This window comes from Sceloporus occidentalis, unplaced genomic scaffold (assembly GCF_023333645.1).
Source record: "Sceloporus occidentalis isolate IW3139 unplaced genomic scaffold, rSceOcc1.0.p SCAF_47, whole genome shotgun sequence".
In the NCBI taxonomy this organism is placed as follows: Eukaryota; Metazoa; Chordata; class Lepidosauria; order Squamata; family Phrynosomatidae; genus Sceloporus; species Sceloporus occidentalis.
The window spans coordinates 5,615,030-5,635,944 of NW_028317027.1; the positions used below are offsets into that span (position 1 = coordinate 5,615,030).

At 42.0% G+C, this 20,915-nt stretch overlaps 1 protein-coding gene across 1 annotated transcript in view; it reads left to right on the forward strand.

Annotated features, from left to right (window-relative positions):
• Window positions 1-20,915, forward strand: part of LOC149289272 (E3 ubiquitin-protein ligase SH3RF3-like) — a 183,647-nt gene that overhangs the window by 83,589 nt on the left and 79,143 nt on the right. Inside the window, exon 3 of the mRNA XM_089490913.1 lies at window positions 9,159-9,170. Coding sequence (XP_089347039.1) covers window positions 9,159-9,170 — 12 coding nt within the window. The remainder of the gene's footprint in view (window positions 1-9,158; window positions 9,171-20,915) is intronic.

Sequence of the window (20,915 nt, forward strand, 5' to 3'; positions counted from 1 at the left end):
AATATATTGTAGGCTTATCAAAACTGGCCGGCAAACTTTAATGGCATTCGTTGGGAGCTTGACTTAGGCTGCGGGCTGTTCTATGCATTGGAGTTAGATTATATTGCAACAGCAGGCATTTGAAAGTGTTTAGTGTGGTTTTCCGTGCTGTCACAAGTGATGAAAATATATAATTTGAAAAGAAACAAATTACAATTCTTGTATAGCCATTTAAAAGCCATATATTGAACCTACACTTTGGAATGTAATGCACAGTGCTCCATATTTTACATATTTATTTATTATTCTATTTCTGCATTGTTAAATGAACAGCATGTTGTCTTTTGTAAAGTTAATCGTGATGTACCTCACTTGGCCTTTTTACACTGTAATAGATTATATTTATTTGTAGAGCGCCAGAAGATTCCCTAGTGCTATTACCATAAGAAGACAGCTAAAGTTACCAATAACATTGGCAACATACTATTTGACAGTGATATCACTCCTCCAAGTTTAGTCTATTATACGGATTGGCTTACCCCAGCATCTGGGTTTGGCGAGATAAGGGGGTAGAAACTGGCCAGGGCTGCCATTGTGAATCTGCCACCCCATGCTTTCCTGCTGTGTGCCGCTAACCAGGGTCACGGAATGCATGTTATGTGCAAGAAAGGGTAAGGTGCCGGATTCATGATGGCAGAAAATAAGCAGGGATGTGTTGAGAGTGTTATAGTGTATATTTTTATATATGTATTTATATGTATAGTGTTAGCCAGTGCATGTTGTTGGATAGTGTGAATAAGAATGTGGCATTAGCATGAGTGTGTAACTCAGCATATAGTGTGTCTATTAGTGTTTGATGTTGGCATGTGTGTTCATGAAAGTAAAATGTTAGTGTGTGTGTTACTATAAGATGTTACTGTTTGTGAGCAAAAGATGTTATCCAGTGTCTGTTATTGTATGGTGTTGAGGTTATAAGTGTAAGACCAATGGTTAAACATACAAACTTGAGTTGAGCTTTATGATATAAAATACATGGAAGAAAAAACATGTTTTTGGGGAAAAAATGCCTCCTAAATTGTTTGGCTGGCTCCTAGATTCAAACCAAATTTGTCGACCCCTAGTCTTTTAGGTTGAACAGCAATGAGGCAGACTGAGAGGGACTGCTTTTGATGAGGGCGATTCATGGTAGTAAGGGTGATGCAGAAGTCAGTGGCATGGGTTTCTTACATGGTATTTTCCATTCTTCTCCTTGGCACCATGACCAGTTGAGAAATCATTAACTCTTACTGTTGTATGAAGGCACTCTTCTTAGAACTCAACTAACTGACAGGAAACATTTTCATTTTGTAGGAAAGCGGGTTGAATGGCATAACATAGTTCTAGCTGCATGCAAATTAGGTATGTTAAGTATTCAAGGGAGAAAGTGGGAAACGTGTTTTGTAGTGTATCCTGAGCCCATATGTTAGTTTATAACTCAAGCAGACATCTTTACAAAACATGCAAGCTGCTAATTCTTTTGAAGTGAAAGACATCAACTGTTGTGTCTTAATAGCTGCCTGTGACAGACAAATAATTTATTTGGGTCTTTTACAACAGTGGGCATAATCTACTTTGCTCCTCCCCCCCAGGGTGACCACATTTTATTTCTGCCATTCAGGGGATGAGATCACACACACAGGCGTGCAGTATATTATATATATATATATATATATATATATATATATATATATATATATATTATATATCACATACACATAACTGATTCACATATGCACACACCGTCAAATACACATAAAATGCATGTTATGTTATTTTATATTAATTATTAGGAAGACTTGGGAACCATGCTGATTTTAGATTTAATGATATATTTATAATATACATACAGAGGCGTATCTACCGAAAATAGCGCCTATGGCAAGCACTGAAATTGCGCCCCTGTCCAAATATCTAAAACCCATTTATTAGCCCCTGCTGCCCATATATATATAAATATTAGTCCCTGCTGCCGATCTCAGCACTGAAGGTATATATCAAATAAACAGAATCAGCCATACAAATCCTATATTTGCAGGTATACAATAATAATATATGAAACGTAGCATCGCAGGTATAGATCAAATAAATACATGGAAACAGCATTGCAGGTATTAATCAACTGAATAGGACATATTAACCCTGTATTTGCAGGTATACATAAATAATGTATGGAAACAGCATAGCAGATATGGATCTACAGAATAACACAAAAACCCAGCTTTGCAGGTATAGATCAATTGGAATTCACATAAAAACACGGCATTAAAAGGTATATTTAAAACCCCCTAAATTACAGACATAGATCACCCCAAAGCCAGCCCTGGCGTCCACACTGCCCACATAGAACCTGACCAGCACCCAGATTACACACACATAAGATTTGCCATCTTTGTCCCCAAATAGCCCAGCACGAGTCAATTTTGTCCCCAAACAGTCCGGCTTGTGCCATCTTTGTCCCATATACACCCTGCCTGTGCCATCTTGGTCCCCAAGGCTCAAACCTCCTGCTAGTGCCATCTTTCCCTTTCCACAATTATGCATCTATGATACACACAAACACTTTTACAGTCACTCACTAATTCACACTTTCATTCAGACAACTCATCCACACATTAACTCATGCTCTCCCTCATTCAGACAATTCATCCACACATTAACAAATGCTCTCCCTCATTCAGACAATTCATCCACACATTAACTAATGCTCTCCCTCATTCAGACAATTCATCCACACATTAACTCATGCTCTCCCTCATTCAGACAATTTATCCACACATTAACTCATGCTCTCCCTCATTCACTCAATGCATGCACACATTAATCCACTCTTTACTTATATCACTTTCTAACCCCTCTCCCTCCCTTATCACTCCCTTATCACTTTCTAACCCCTCTCCCTCCCTTATCACTCTCTAACCCCTCTCCCTCCCTTATCACTCTCTAACCACTCTCCCTCCCTTATCACTCTCTAACCCCTCTCCTTGCCTTATCACTCTCTAACCCCTCTCCTTCCCTTATCACTCCCTAACCCCTCTCCCTTCCTTACCCCTCTCCCTCCCTTATCACTCCCTAACCCCTCTCCCTCCCTTATCACTCCCTAACCCCTCTCCCTCCCTTATCACTCCCTAACCCCTCTCCCTCCCTTATCACTCCCTAACCCCTCTCCCCCTTTCTAGTTCTCACCTTGAGGTCCAGCGACGGGAGCACGGGGCTTCTGCCTTCTTGCACTGCTGAGGTGCCCGCTGCTTCACTGCTGAGCGCCTTAATATGACGTCATATTTTGGCGCCCCTCTCTCTCCTCCGCATCAAAAAAAAAAAAAAGACAGCATTTAAAAGCCGCTCGCTGGTGCCGGCACCGGGACGGAGGCAGAGGCCTCGTGGAGGAGAATGAGGGGCGCCGAGCGGTTGCTTGGCGCCCCTCTCTCTCCTCCGCATCAAAAAAAAAAAGACGGCGTTTGAAAGCCGCTCACTGGCGCCCCTTTAAAATGACGCCTATGGCAGGAGCCATAGGTGCCATACCCTAGATACGCCTCTGTATACATACAATCATTGCAGACATGAACAGTCTCAGAGAATTAACCCCTCTATTACCAGAGCAGATTCAGAGAATTAACCCCTCTATTACCAGACATGAGCATATTCAGAATTACACACACACCAGAATTACACACGCAGTTGCACGAGCAGCCACACACGATCACACATCAGAAAAACACATACACATACAGTCATAGAAACAAACACAGTCACACACACATAGTGCTGGCTGCAGCTTACACAGAGCCAATGTGAAGGAGGGACTCAGCCTATAAGGAGAGGCTTCTATACTCTGAGCTGAGACTTCCTTCACTCAGAATTCTCATTCCATTCGTTCATGCATTGTCCCGGTTCATTGAGGCTGCCTGGGACTTAAAGTCACGGGCAATCCGGGATTTGTGGTCACCCTACCCCCGACACTCAAATGGTTGGACGGCAAGATCCTTCATCAGGGGTAGTGGAGAATTTAACAACTCTACAATCTATATCCTGGCCCAATGCCAAACACTGCTTTAATTGCTTAACTAGACCTCTGATGAATAGAATCTTTGGTCATAATGGGTTGTAGGGTGTGTGTGTGTGTGAAGCCTATTTAGAATTTTCAAAAGAGACTTAATTTAAAAAAGCTTTATGACATATAATTATTTCATTCTACAAAGTATTTATCTTAATTTAGTGATTTCCAGTAATAAGTCCTCATTCTGTTTTAAATTGGATTTTTGCTGTTAAAAAAAACTCATTCAGATGTCTGAGGTGGGGAGTTCTAAATTCAGACTATTTTCTCACTTCACTTAGCGCAGGGTTTAAAATAAAATAATTTTAAGGTCATAAATGTATTGCAATTCATGGATTTTTTACTTTCTTCAAACCTATGGTACCGCAAACTATTATTCACTCATTTTGTTGTAAAGATTAAAATGTTAGAAAAGAAGCATCTCCCATGTTTTTTCCACTAAAGATAGAATTTCAATTATACAGAAAAATTACATTCCCTGGGGGGTTGGAACAAGTTTGAAATAATGCCACAAAAAATTAATAAGTATAATTTGTATTCCAATGAATACCCATATTTTAACTGGCACTCATACAATTTAATATTCTTCTTATTTTTTCGGGATCACAAGAGACCAATGTGTGGCAAAACATGAAAGATGGGAATTAATTCTATTCTAATTCTAAAATCTGGGCCTCTTATGTTAAGCTGCAGATGCAGCACCAACAAACATACAACATTTACTACAATAAAATTAGTACCAACTGGCTTTGGTGCCAGTGCAGACTGAACAAACTAGCAATATAAGGTTAAAAAGGAAAGACAAGGACATTGGACAGTGATATAGGACCTTGTACGTTTCCATATTAAATTTTAAATTGTAAACCTTCAAATCAATATTGCATTAACAGTTCAAACATTGTTTTTTCTTGAATTACTGTACACAAGAATGGCATTATATTAACCAGTGTCACACCACCAAGTAATTATTCTGGTTTAATTATTACTGATGGTGTGAAACTGTTACACACGTAGATTTAGCTTTGACCTAGTGTATTGTTCTTATCCAGCTATGCTTATCAGCAGACTACAGTACGGTTAATGCCTTTAGTGATCCCTTGGCAGTAGACAGTGTTCAAGTACCCTTCGGGACAGACAGTAAATACCTGAAGGGTGTCTGCTCTTTTTGCTGCTTTGTATATAGCAAGAGCTGAGAATATCAGATATGACTGGCCTATATAGCCTGAATAGTCCTCACTTTTAAGATGACCACTTATGGATACTTTGAGGGACTGAGTTGCATTAAAAAGAGACTCTAAATAAAGATTAAATACATTCTAATTACATTTTATAGTATGGCAAGCCAATTCCTCAAGCCAGGCTCATCAAAAGGGCAGAGGTTCAAACCAGTTTGATTACACTATTCTGCCTTTTATCGTTTTGGTATTAGGACATCTTTATTCTTGACGTTTCCACCTTGGTTTGTGCAAAGCTTGATGCGTCAAGCCATGGCTCTGGCTCAGCTCCAGCTTGGCTTGTGTTATACCAGGGCCTGCATGCTCCCCATGAGTAGCTAGCAGATATGTAGATTCATTTGTGTATATTTATTTGCCTGTAATTACCATAATTACTATGAAGTAAACTGAACAGTGGCGCATTCTCGTCTAGACCTGGGCCTCTCTCTTGCATAACTGGGTACCATGTCTCGTATTTTTACACAAGCTGCATGTTTTTTTTAAAGAGAAAGAAAATTAGGAATAATTTGGTTTCTGAAATTTATGCTCAAGGTTTGTGTTGTGAAAAGCAACCTGTAGTCTAATTTTCTGTGCACGCAGTTGGTTGCTAAGAGCAACTGGCATGAGTACCACAAAAAGCCTGTTTTTCCTAGGAACAAATAAACAAAAGATTTGTATTCTCACACCTACATTTATTTCAATGATGTATTTTTGTAATATTCATTACAACCAATGATTAAACTTTTATCTGTACTTTGGCACAGAGAAAACCAAAGTTGCCCAACCAAGATAAACCCGTTGAAGGGCAGGAATTATTATGAAACCTAGGAATCTATCTATGTTCCCCAGTATCCTAAAAACTGCATATTAAAAAAACTACACAGTAAATGCAAAATATAAAATGTATCGGGCTGGAGAACAAAAAGTGCTGCCGTGAAATAGACAAGGAAAATGTTTTTTTTTGCACAAGGAGAGATGTCACAAAGAACATAGAGGTAACTAGACAAATGTGTGAGGGACTCTACGACCAAATGGTGTATTCCCAGTAGAGATCCAGTCAGTAGTGCTTGGTCAAGGTGTGACTGCTCTTCCAGCCAGCAGACCTGCATATATATTTACTTCTGCCAATTTGATGCATGATGCTGACATAGCCCTAGTGGCAACTGTCCTATTAAAGAGACACTCCAGCCATCATATTCACATAAATCAGGAGTGGAACCAGAGCCTGACCTCGGGAGGGGCACTCACACTTACACACATCCAGATATTTGCATTAACACACAAATCTAGACAGTCAGCACTAACACACACACATTTAGACACTCACCCTAACACAACTAGACACTCAGCACTAACACACCTGCACACACACACTAACACTCACACAAACATACCCAGATACTCCTCTAACACAACAAGATGCACACACTAAAATACCTAAACAAAGACAAATGTTCAACTAACTTACCCAGACATACACACACACATACTAACAGTCAAATACATATATTCACACACCAAACTACCCCCACACACATTTACAAACATACACACACACATGCTAACATACCTAGACAAAGACAAATGTTCACAAACTAAAATGACCACATACACACACACAATAACATACCTGGAAACTCACATTAACATACCAAACAGTGCTGCCTTTGTCTGGTAAAGACTCACGTTACCTGATTAGAAAAATTTATTGGTAAATGCGAATCACATAATTATTGTGTTAAAATATATTGTGTGGGTTCTTAGTCTAATTCACTTGGGGGACCAATGCACCCCATTTATAAATTGTCTTGGTGGTGGCAGCTTTATGAAATTAGTTATATCATTATAGTTAATTGTGGGGGGTATTAAGGGTGGATATTTTTATCACTATTTCCGGTCTAGGGCAGACAGATAGTGAATTTTAACCCTTTTACCACCAGAACCAAGTTACGCGCACGCTTGGAGTAGGATGCGTTCGTGACACTCGGTACTCATGCTTAATATACAGAGAGAAATAGGTGGCGCTCAAAGGTGAAAAATTGGTTCCTAAAGAGGATGAGTGGAAGATCAGGGAGCGCATGAGTTTAGTCAGGCCTAGGGCAGCACAAAACCTAAATATACCACTGGATATCGGGACTTTACCTCTTTAGCAAGGCGGGGGAATGGCCGTGTTACCAGTGACTTTGATGCATATGATAGCTGTGCGGCACCTTTATGTTTGTGTGATCATTTTTAAATGCATTAGGGGAATTTGCAGAATCCACCCAAATACATCTGCCTCTTTCCTCAGCTAGAGATGCATTCTGCCAAGTGGATCTCCCTGCATGTGATGTACTCACCTCTAGTGAGTTCCATCTCTGCCTGTGCTGAGCACTGCATGCAGGGGTGCACATGTGTAAAGTTTTCCCATTGATTTTAATAGGAACCCTTTCCTGACACCCATTGGCTGCTTAAGCTGTCAATCAGTGACAGGATATACCCCTATTAATTTAATTGGAAGGACTTACTGCCTCTGATTGACAGCTTAAGCACCCAATAAGTGGCACAAAATCTTGGATCATGGAGAAAGAATTTGCTGCATGACTATAACTTCAGTGTATTTTATTTTCTCGTTTTTGAAGAATCCATATTAAATTACTTACACAGCACTTTAATATGCATTTTGTAGTAGGGGTCTTGAAACAAGTACTTGTATCTTATGAAATTTACTCAAAATCAGTGGCATGATTAATAATATTTGCATTCTCTTCTTTGCTACATAGACAGTAAGTGCGGCAAAACATATCACTAACTTTTGTGGACGTTTTTTTTAGTGTGTGGGTTGATGAAAAGTCAGTATTTGGATGCAAAAGCTCACTCAGGCTGTGAAGCTGGAACATTTGGGAGTATTTTCTGGATGCGTTGGCTTGAGAAAAGCCAAGCTACAGTCTAGTACAGCAGTGTGCTATTTGCTAATGTAGTGTATAACATTATTGCCGACTGCGCGTTTCCAGTGCATTACAGATCATAAAGGTCACATTGGGGACTTGGTGAAATACCGAAAAGGAATTCATTACACAAAAAGTCTATGCTATTACTACATTTTAATGTGTAAATCTTAAAGATCTCTGATTGCATTAATGTGAACTTCTAATTTCATTCATCTGGCTTTTTTTTGGACAACATCAAATTAATGTAAAGATTATAAAAGTGACACATGGAACATTTGCTTGGTGTTCTGTTTGCTGATGTTGAACAATATTCAATTTATACACTTTATTATACTATTTGAGTACATTGCTCTTATACAAATAAATGTTACACCTATAAACCTTCGGTTCCCCCTGGAGGCGTTTCATGTAGACATTCTATTGACAATTTGTCTTCTTAACTATGCTTCACTAACAAATTTGAATTGCTGTTTCAAAAAAGTAACTAAGAATTTATGCAGCCTTTTGCCATTACAGCCATGATCGTAAGACAGAAGTGTAGTTTTTCAACCATCTTGAAAAACAGTAATGTATTTACTGTATTTTATATGTGCTTAGAGCTTTGCAATTTTATGTGTGATCCTTCCCTTTCAATCAAGTTAGAATCAATGCTGGCTGTAGTCACGGTTGGATTTGTTAGTGATTTGCCTCTAGGTGCAATGTCAAACAGAACTGCATGCAAAGTAAATTCTGCTTTCTTAGAATACAGAGTGACGATGTTCATTGTTCTGGAAGACTTCTTCAGCCCAAAATCTGATTAACTGAAATACCTATAAAGAGATAGTCTTACCTTGAAGGAACCATGCTTGTAGCACATTCACATTCAAACAGGGCAATGTATAAAAAAATATATATGGGACATTGTATGGCACAAAATCTTCCATGAGGTCCAATAGTCTGGCGCAGTCTTTGTTAAAAGTAATAGGACGTTTATAATATTATAATAAATTATTTTCATTATTGATGGTGGGATCCGTGTGCCGGGTCAGGTGGGAGTCCATGTGCAGGGGAAGGATAGGCCTTGGGACTGTGCTCAAGATAGACGGGCTTTGCCGTGATTGTCTGCCTTAGCCTTTCTCTTTGGCACCATCTCTAGGGGCATCAAGAGTTCTGCAGACTGCAGAGGGGGTCTGTAGTGAGTGCAGACTGCAGAGGGGGTTTGTTGCATGGTACAAGGGGATGGTCCAGAAGGGGAGTCAAAGTCCTTGCCAAATAGGTCAAAATCCAGGTGATCAAACTCAAACGCAGTGCAAAGGTGCAAAGCTAGTTCAGAGTCATAGTTCACTCCACTGCCAAATCCAAAATAAAGAGCAGAAATATTAAAAGCCTCTGGATACAAGGAGGGACAGAAAAAAATGCACTAGCAAGGAGCTGGGTGCATGCCCTGGAGAGATAAGGCCATGCTCACCTAGCAAGCCTCAGGTGAGGTAGAGCCACATGTGTGGCATAGGCAGGCCTGAAGTCAATGAGCCACAGGTGTAGAATATGCAAGCATGAAGCCAATGTCACAAGGGAGGTAGAGATGAGCAACCCTAAAGCTACCTGCAGGCCTAGTGGTTAGGTTCAATGCCCAGTGTTGCCTGACAGGTGAATAGTTAATAACTACACTGCAATATTGCGCAAAAAATAAGTAGCTGGGTAAAGTAGCTACTGGTGAAGGTCACACACAGTCTAACATTGTTCTGTGCATCTACTTTCTCTCTTGAAGTATCTACTTTCTCTCTTGAAGTTGTGTAACGCATTTGGAATGTTAATATTGGAATGTGGTAGCTTTCTCTGGGCAACTTGAGTTAACTTATGTAAAAAAGACACAATCTTCCTTTTTCATGCCCTTGATGCAAGAGAGTATCCATCGCATTGTTTTAAAGAGTAGCGTTAGACTTTGTGATATGAAGAAATATTAAAGACAAAATACATTTATAAATATGTATAAGCCAGTTAAAGATTTAGGTCACTTTTCATGAGATACATTTTGAATTTTCCCTGGAGGATATAAAGTAAAAGTAATTTATTTTTTTATTTAATACTTTTTTATTCTTATTTAAAATAAAAAAAATCATGTTATTAAATTGATTGCATTTATGTCATTGATACCAAGGCAGTTGTATAGTCAGTATCTAATGGAAACACTTTATAGACAAAGGGGTCTAAATGCTTATCAAATTGTATTTTGTATTATGGATTGGGTTTCCTTGCTTAAGGTAGATGTGCCACTATATAAGCACATTAAGCATCTGGTTATGGCCCCCATTGGTCTAGGGGGTCCCTCAATTTAAACAACTATTATCATTAGCAAAGCTGTGGTCATTTTATTGTTTATGTGCAATTGTCCATTTTCATTATTTTTTATTTAGATGCCCTCCCAAAATATTTTGTCTTGAGGCCCCTAGGACCAGGACACGTTATGTCAGGGCTACAGAATTTGGTGCTCTATCAATCAGTAATGCTCTAAATAAGTTTATTGAGGTTATTAAATATAGAAACCAGTGGGATATTTCTGCTAGTAGCTGCACCACTTTCCCACTTGGCACCAATATTGCCGTTTATACATAACCTTTATTGTGTCTTCTGATTGCTTGTAATTATCTCAGCTCAGTGTAGATTAGCCGTTTAACATCCAGGAGACAAAATACACTGTTAATGCCATTTAACCTACTACAATCTAATGCAGAACATGTAAAGGTACAGTAGTATAGCAAAGGGCATCATGGCATACTTATCATCACACTACACAAATCAATACTCAGTAATAGGTTTCTTGTGTTAATATGACAGGCTGCATTTCTTTGATAGCATCTCACTGTATTGGAAGATGGAGAATAGGAGGAAATAATCAGTGGACTCACAGGCTCTAACCTAACCCAGCAGCTAATTTACCCTGCAAGGTTCTTTCATCATCAAGTTATATGTCATGTATAACTCAACCTCCCTCTGACAGCAAAGGGCAGAATGATGCTTATAGGCCATCACTTTATTCAGACTGTATTTATATCAGAGCTAAAAGTTCAATGAATCAAGTCAAAGCCTTGTTTTTATATGTGAGAGTAGAACATGTTGTCCTTAGGGCAGGAGGAACCTCTCTGAAGTCTCAACTTAGTGCAGATTTCCTTGTTCACATTCTCTTAAAGAACACCCATAACATTAACATTTAAAGTATACCTATCATGAAGAAATGCTTTTTTTAGTGAGGGTTAGGTAGATTTTGTTTTACTGTATGAAAAGTGATCATATCACTATAGCAACCAATGGAAAGAGCCAATCCAGTGGGTGCTATGGTGAAAAGAGTTGCACCCACAAAAAACTTTCTGTTAATAAAAAAACCCTATATTTTAGTGAGTTGTGAGGTAATAAAACACACAAACCCTGAAGATTGAGTAGTTAAGGCTATGTGAAGTTATTGTGACATAATGCTTGACTGAGTTGTTAACAAAGGGTACCAGGTCACCAGATTCTTGGCCATCATTTAGGATTGCATAGGCCTCGGTTTTCCTCCGGTTGATCCATATCCATTTGCTGATGGAAACTGTTCCTTTGAATACAATAGGGGTTGTTACCTCTACAACATATCACAAGTATATTGACAATTGTATTTTTGTTATTTTTTTGCCATCCAAAAAACATCCATAATTGCAAATTACAGATTTCTGGAGATGATGCATTCCCAATACAATTGGGAATACATAAATGTTTATGAAGAAGATCACACCCCAGAGACACTAGAGTGTGTCCGACATTGTAAATTTATCTTCAAGGCTAAAAAGGTTGAACATCTTATTTGGATTTATCAGCGTCACAGAATGGATTCTTCTCAGCAAGGAAAACAAGCAATGAATATATAAAGTGCATAATTTTTTTAAAAAGTAGTAGTGAACAGGCAATGTTTACACACTGTGTGGTGCATAAGGTGGATTACAGGTAGCTAAATTGGTTATTTACTATATTGTGTAATGCAATATTCATTGAAGGCATACTGTGACCCTTATATGTATTACTTACAACATACTTTAGCATGCATTCTTCCTTAAGGTCCTTTTAATACATAGGAAGGGAAACTCACTCACTGTGATCCTCTAGGACCCTACAGTGTCATAGTCCCTCTAAAGTACAAAAACGAAATACAAATCCTTCAGACCAATTCTTTTTTTTAATAGATGGTTATACAACACACATGCACACCCCAGCTCTGTTTTTCACATCTGTAAATGTAACTGAAGTATTAGACGGGATTTGATGCACATGACTTTTGTAAATTGTGGCAACAGCATTCTTCCATTTAAATCAGAAACAAAAAAAAATGCAACGCTGGTGGAAAATTAACATATAACATGGAGCAGAAGAATTTGTTGGATTATTCTTTCTTGAAGTAACACTTCCAGAAGTCTGCTGAGAAGAACAGGAAGGCTGTTTTTCTTTAACATCTTAATCCAAAATCAACATAAAAAACGAATTGTTAAGGGAAAGTATGAACAGACGTTATAGTTAGTGAAACTGAGCTGACAGATGATTCTTTTTTTTTTTAGGTGATTTAAAAAAAAAAAAAAGTGTCAGCAGTACATCCCAAATCTTGAAGTCAGATTTACATAGGAACTTGTTGACCCTTCCCCCTTTATTTTACTAAACATTTACATGTACGCATGCAGTACTATGGCCAAATATATATATATATACACCAATCAGCCATAACATGACCACTGACAGGTGAAGTGAATAACACTGATAATATTGTTATTATGGCACCTGTCAGAGGGTGGGATATATTAGGCAGCAAGTCAACATTTTGTCCTCAAGTTGATGTGTTAGAAGCAGAAAAATTAGCAAGCGTAAGGATCTGAGCGACTCTGACAAGGACCAAATTGTGATGGCTAGACGACTGGGTCAGAGCATCTCCAACACTGCAGCCCTTGTGAGGTATTCCCAGTATGCAGTGGTCCATACCTAGCAAAAGTGGTTCAAGGAAAGAAAAGTGGTAACCCGGTGACATGGTCATGGCCCGTGTGGTCAAATCCAACAGAAAAAACTAACGTAGCTCAAATTGCTGAAAAGGTGAATGTTGGTTTTGATAGAAAGGTGTCAGCACACACAGTGCATTACAGCTTGTTGTGTATGGGGCTGTGTAGCCACAGAACAGTCAGGGTACCCATGCTGACCCCTGCCCACTGCCAACATTGGCACATGAGCATAAGAACTGGACCACGGAGTAATGCAAGAAGTTGACCTGATCTAATAAATCACAATTTGTTTTACATCGCGTGGACGGCCGGGTTAGGGTGATCACATTCACCATGTTTATCAGAACACATATAATTTGTATATATTGCTGACTAGCCCAGGTAAAGTGCTGCCCTGCAGTATGGAGGATGTATAACTGACCATTTGGTTCCCTTCTATGAGTCTATACATACTGGAGGGCAGCACTTTACCTGTGCCGGTCATCAATATGTAAAAGGTGTACGTGTCCTGGAGAACACATGGCACCAGGATCCATCCGTGCAGGCCCCACCTTGCAACTTAAAAGACCTGCTGCTAATGTCTTGGTGCCAGATACTACAGCACACCTTCAGAGGTTTAGTGAAGTCCATGCCTCGACGGGACATGGCTGTTTTGGTGGTCATAATGTTATGGCTAGTGGTGTATATATATGTGTGTAAGTAAGTAAGTAAGGCATTTTTCATTGTCACATATAGTGCAGCCATATATTTGGTGCATCTGCAAATATTTTCCATGTGATTTTGAGGTGAACCTTGCCAAATCTTCTCTCAATAAATCATCATTCCGCTTTTGACAAACTGTTCACAAGAGTTACTGCAAAAGGAGGTTCACAGTGCTGTGGATTAGGAAGAACACTTTATTTGGGAAACCGGTCCTGTACAGTTTAATCAGTAACTCTTGATAGGCAGATGAGTGTCCAGAATAAGAGGTCTCTGGTTTGTGTGAGTCAATTGAATTTATAACAAAGATGCATCCAGCTCTAGAAGCCAAGCCGAGTTGTAGTACCATGCTGAGTACCATTTTCCCGACTAGTATAAACTCTGTTCTCATACATTGGCATACCTAAGGCTCATGGTGTTGCTTGAATTGTTGACAGTGATGTAGTGTAGTATGGCCCTGTTTTGATTCATATTGAGCAGTATTTAATTTTTTCTCTTATCTGATGTACTGCTACTTATGTAAATAACAAGTATATCATCTCCGTTTTGCCATTTTAATCTATGTTAATCCACTGGTGGCATGTGGCTATAGTTGTCATCTCTGAGATGTCCAGGTTTAGACACCTTATCTGATTGCATCCCGTCCATGGAAAACATGGATCACAGCATCAATTCTTCTGGGTACACTTCCACACAATTTTTTAAGGAACTTAGTGGGTAGGTTGTTCCAAAATCATCTTAGAGAACTAACCACAGTTATTCTGTGGATTGAGGCAGCCTCAATTGCTTATCTCTCTTCATGTAATCCCAGATGGACTTGATAATGACAAGATCAGGGCTCTGTGGGGCCATAGCATCACTTAAAGGACTCCTTGGTCTTCTTTATGCTGAGCATGGTTCTTAATAGACTTGGGCACCAGGGGGCTCTTCGTGTTCGTCTTCGTGCTCGTCTTCGGGGAAAAAAAAATCTTCGTATTCCGCGAATATTCGCCCGTTCCTGTCTTCTCTTCGGGCGAATATTCGCGGACATTCTTCGTGCTCGTTTAATCTTCGTTTTCCTCCTGGTTGCCTAGCAGGGGTTAATACGGGGTTAATAACACATCACAGCAGCAGCAGCTGCCGTGAAGGTACGTGTGTGCAGCTCTATTGGTCGTTTCGGCAGGGGGCTGGTCTGGCATCAACGAGTGAATTGCAGAACTGCAGAATGCACTTCATTCGTTGATGGCAGGCGAGCCCCCTGCCGAAACGACCAATAGAGTTGCACACACATACCGAGGTGTACTGTCCATAGATGTTTAATAAAAGAATAGGGAATATTTTACATTTTTAAATTGATTTTGGACCACTTTACATGCCTAACATTTGCTACCTATTTACAATGGCATACTTTGCAACAACCCAACTTACTTATTGGACAGGACTGGAAAATAGCAGGACTGTCCACCAAAATCTTGGGTGTGTTGGCAGGTATGCTGATGGAAAAATGTTGGACAAGAACTAAAAAATAGCTTAGGGTTAATGTACGGTTATGTTTAAGATTAGTAGCAGTGCACTGGTTTGGTTAAAGATGGATTATGTCTAAATAATAATAATTTAATTTTAATGTTTTTTTTTTAAAAAAAATAGGGGTTTATTTAAATGTATTTTAAAGTTAGATTTATTATTTAGTACTTGATTATATTTATTAAATGTTTATAGTAGCGTTACCTACCGAGCTATAACTACCTATGTGTATTTGCATTTTGCATACCTAGTTTAGCTAAATTAGATGGGACAGGACTGGAAAAAAGCAGGACTGTCCCTGAAAAAGTTGGGTCTGTTGGCAGGTATGTGGATGGAAAAATGTTATAGGGTGAAGTGTGAGTTATAGTGTTAATGTAATGCTATTAGTGAGTGAAGGCCAGGGCAAATAACAAGGAAAAGGTCCTTGTGTTTTGTGCATTGTAAGTGTGTGTGTATGTGTGTTATGTGTGATGTCACTGTGTGTTATATGTGTTATATGTGTTATTGTGTGTGTTATGTTTGGTTGGTTGTGTATCAGAAGGAAAATAATGAAATGGAAAAGGAAATGGGAAAGGCAAATGAGTGGGCAATTGGCGACCCGCTCACCTGTTTCACCCCAGGGCAAAGCACCCAAACACTGTCAGTCTTAGACGTTTGGCAGCAGACTTCCAGAGCTCAGACACAAGGCCCTAGCGTAAGCTGGCCACTCCGGCGGAGGTAGCAGGCGTTGCCACACCGCAAACAGAGGCAGCCAGGGGGGAGAAACTGCCCTTACCATTAGGGACATTTGATTCATGACACTAGCCAGGAAGCGAACTGGCATCGAAGAGACACTGGCACCACCACCAGCAGCAGCAGCAGCAGAATTGGGAAAGGCGAATGAGTGGGCAATTGGCGACCCACTCACCTGTTTCACCCCAGAGCAAAGCATCCAAACACTGTCAGTCCTTGGCGTTTGGGAGCGGACTTCCAGAGCTCAGACACAAGGCCCTAGCGTAAGCTGGCTACATTGGCGGAGGTAGCAGGCGTTGCCACACCGCAGCAAGTGCAACCAGGGGGGAGAAACTGCCCTTACCATAAGGGACATTTGAGGCATGACACTAGCCAGGAAGCGAACTGGCAGAGAAGAGACACTGGCACCACCACCAGCAGCAGCAGCAGCAGCATTGGAAAAGGCGAATGAGTGGGCAATTGACGACCCGCTCACCTGTTTCACCCCAGGGCAAAGCATCCAAAAACTGTCAGTCCTTGGCGTTTGGGAGCGGACTTCCAGAACTCAGACACAAGGCCCTAGCGTAAGCTGGCTACACCGGCGGAGGTAGCAGGCGTTGCCACACCGCAACAAGTGCAACCAGGGGGGAGAAACTACCCTTACCATCAGGGACATTCGAGGCATGACACTAGCCAGGAAGCGAACTGGCATTGAAGAGAGACACTGGCACCACCACCAGCAGCAGCAGAATTGGGAAAGGCGAATGAGTGGGCAATTGACGACCCGCTCACCTGTTTCACCCCAGGGCAAAGCATCCAAGCACTGTCAGTCCTTGGCGTTTGGGAGCAGACCTACAGAACTCAGACACAAGGCCCTAGCGTAAGCTGGCTACACCGGCGGAGGTAGCAGGCGTTGCCACACCGCAGCAAGTGCAACCAGGGGGGAGAAACTACCCTTACCATCAGGGACATTCGAGGCATGACACTAGCCAGGAAGCGAACTGGCATTGAAGAGAGACACTGGCACCACCACCAGCAGCAGCAGAATTGGGAAAGGCGAATGAGTGGGCAATTGACGACCCGCTCACCTGTTTCACCCCAGGGCAAAGCATCCAAGCACTGTCAGTCCTTGGCGTTTGGGAGCAGACCTACAGAACTCAGACACAAGGCCCTAGCATAAGCTAGCTACACCGGCGGAGGTAGCAGGCGTTGCCACACCGCAGCAAGTGCAACCAGGGGGGAGAAACTACCCTTTCCATTAGGGACATCTGAGGCATGATTTCAGCCAGGAAGCGAACTGGCAAAAGATACTGGCACCACCACCAGCAGCAGCGTTGGAAATGGAAAAAGGTGAATGAGTGGGCAATTGACGACCCACTCACCTGTTTCACCCCAGGGCAAAGCATCCAAAGACTGTCAGTCCTAGGCGTTTGGGAGCGGACTTACAGAGCTCAGACACTAGGCCCTAGCGTAAATTGGCTACACCAGCGGAGGTAGCAGGCATTGCCACACCGCAGCAAGTGCAACCAGGGGGAGAAACTACCTTAAACATTAGAGAGAAAAAATTTAACTTTCCAAGCTAAGAGCTGGGTAACCCAATTTGGGCAGATTGAATTTAAGAAAGGCAATCTGCTCCATCAGATGAGGTGCCATGCGTGAGCGCTGTGGACTCAGTATGTTTCCAGTCATAGAAAACACGCGCTCACTTTGGACAGTGGTTGGCGGACATGATAGAAGCTGCTGCGCAACCCATGAGAGTGCAGGCCACACACTCTTCTTTTCATCCCAGTAGCTAAGAGGATCAACATTAGGAGCAGAAGGAACTTCACAGAGGTAAAGTTTGACCATTTCAGCAGCACTACTCTCCTTTCTGCTGCTAGCTCTGTCAGATGGTCCAACTATACTGCCAAGTGCCTCTTCCCAAAACGCAGCTGCTCCACTCAGCTGTGTTGTGCTGCTTGTGGCACTGCTGCTGATGCTGCTGCTAGGGGTAGCAGACCACATCATCTCTTCCTCCTCCTGCACCTCACCCTCCTCGGACAGCATTCCCATTTTACGCTGCCAGTCACGCACCTTGTTGACCAATTGCTCCCGGTAGCTACTGAGAACATTGAATTTCAAAGCTAGCTTTCCCTTAATTCTTGGATCACAAAGGCACGCTAGCATCATTTCGGGACTCTCTTCCATTCGCTTGCGAAGGTGTACTTTTAGCAGATCCTTCAGCTTCCTGACTATGGCTGCTACGTCAGGATGTAGAGTGCCACCTTGAACAGCCTCACGGTTTCCAAGGAACACATCCATCTTGCTGCCTAGATGGGAGAACACTGGGATTACCTGGGCCAGACTGGCAGTGTTTGAGCTTAAATTTTCTGTGGCATCCCTGAATGGTTTAAGGACTGCCACTAGCTGGGCGATCACTGTCCAATCCTCCCTATTCAATGGAGAGGTAATCCCAATATTGTGCTCTGAGGCAAGATTATGGATTGCCCTCTGCTGCTCCAAAATCCTCTCTAGCATGTCTAACGTGGAGTTCCACCGTGTACTGACATCCTGACGTAGGCAGTGTACGGGAAGACCTGACCTCTCTTGCTCTTCCCTCAAAAGTTGGCTAGCCTTAACACTATGGTGAAAGTGCCCAGCGATCTTTCTGCAGCGGGACAGAACTACTGCTGCCACATTAGTTCCTTCTGACATTGCTGCCTTCACTACAAGATGGATGATGTGGGCTGCACAGCGCACACCAACAATATGACCATCTCGCAGCGCTTTCACCATATTGGCACCTCCGTCAGTTACCACAAAACCAACTTCAACATTGGTGCCGGCCTCTGCTCCCACCCAAAGGCTAAACATTTTCCTAATCGCATGCAGAATATTTTGGGAAGTGTGCTTTTCATCCATCACTTCTGCATGGAGAAGGAATGATCGGTAGCCTGCTGCAGCAACTTCCTTAGACACACCGGGCTGCCACCAGTGTGCTGTCAAAGAAAGAAAGGCATGCTGGGCGCTAGGTGCACTCCACAAATCTGTAGTGAAATGAACACACTGACCAGCAGCCTTGGAAAGCTCCTCTTTCACTGCTGCAACACAGGACCGATACAGCGAGGGGACAATGTTCCTGCTGAAAGTGGAACGTGACGGAACTGTGTATTGTGGAGCCACAGCCGCCATCAATTGTTTGAAAGGCTCCCCTTCAATCATGGAGAAGGATGCCCCTCCAACAGCAATGAACTGACCAATAAGTCGCGTTACTTTATTGGCCTGCTGTTTGGGCATCGTTCTCTTGGAGTGGAATGCCCCAAATTCTTCCAGGGTGGGCTGGGCATGCAGTGCTCCAACCTGCCTTGGTCTCTGGCTGCCAGCACTAGTTGCTGCTGCTGCTGCTGCTGCTATTGGCTCAGAAGAAGAAGCTGTTGGGGTTTTTCCACGGCCACCAGCTATGCTGCCTGCACTAAGTTTTACCTCTGCATCTTTCCCCAATAGCACAGCGTTGTGTTGAGTGCTGAGGTGATGCTTCATGCTAGCACTGGTAAAATGGCCAGACACTTTCCCTCTGCTTATTAGCTTCCCACAATGTTTGCACTTTCCATAGCGCCCTTCTTCAAAATTTTCAAAGTGCTCCCAAATTGGGGCGCGCATAGCCTTGGAGTGTGCCTTGGGTGCTGCTCTTACTGCTCGGGGTGGATGAACAGAGGCAGAACTAGTGGTGGTGGGACTGGTGGTAACAGTACTGGCCATAGTGGGACTGCTAATTGCTTTAGATTTGCTAGGTTTTGCTGCTGCTGCTGGTGGTGGTGATGGTGATGATCGTAGCGGAGAAGGTGGAGGCTCAGGGGAAAATTGTGCACTAGTCATTTGGACACTGCTCCCTGAGGAATCTGATTCCTGACCACTCATCTCCTCTACTTCCTCTGGCTCATAGTCTAGCTCTTCATTAGCCAGATCGAATGGAATTCCTGCTAGGCTGGAGCTAAGACTGATATCGTCGTGAGACTCGTGACTAGTAGTAGTGCGAGCAGGAAGAATAGACTCTGCACTTGGCCTCTCAGTCTCAGGCTCCTCTGCTACCTCGCTAGGTGGAGTTCCACTATGTGTAGCCCTCTCTCTAACTGTCTTTACAAAAATTTTGTAAGGACTTGGTGGCTTGCTAGAGGTACTAGGAGGACATGGCGTGGCGGTACCAGTGGGAACAGTAGGCGCAGCACTAGTGGTGGTAGAGGCGGGGGTGGTGGTGGTGGTGGTTTTCCCTACAAAGGAATGAGATCGCTTTGGTTTGGGACCCCTCTGAGTCTTGCTGCTAATTTGGCTCTGCTTGGTACCTTGCATGCTGCTGGTGGATGGGGAAGATGCTGCTTGGGGCAAAAGGCACTTCTTTTTAGTCACTGGGCTGGTACTACTTGTGCTACCCTTTAACTTTGAACGTGCTTCTGGTGCTTTAGGCTTTCCGTAAAAAACCATAGAGCTTGTGGGCCTAGCCGCACTACTACTGCCTGCTTTTGGTGCCTTTCCTTTACTTGATGATCCTTCAAGCAATGCTTCCCCAAATGATAAGCGAGAGCTTGGCCTACTTGGCCGACTAGACTGACGCAAAGGCTGCATCTTAGAGCTGGTGGTGGTGCTGGTGGTGGTGGTGGTGGTGGTAGATGGAGCTTGTCCCTCCTTAGTCCCAAAAGGAGGATCCATTTCAAATTTTGTGTTGTGTGTGTAGTGTAGTGTAGTGTAGTGTAGTGTAGTGTTTAAAAAACTATAAAAAATAAAATAAAAAAATAAAAATAAAAAAAAGGAAAAACGAATTAAAGAC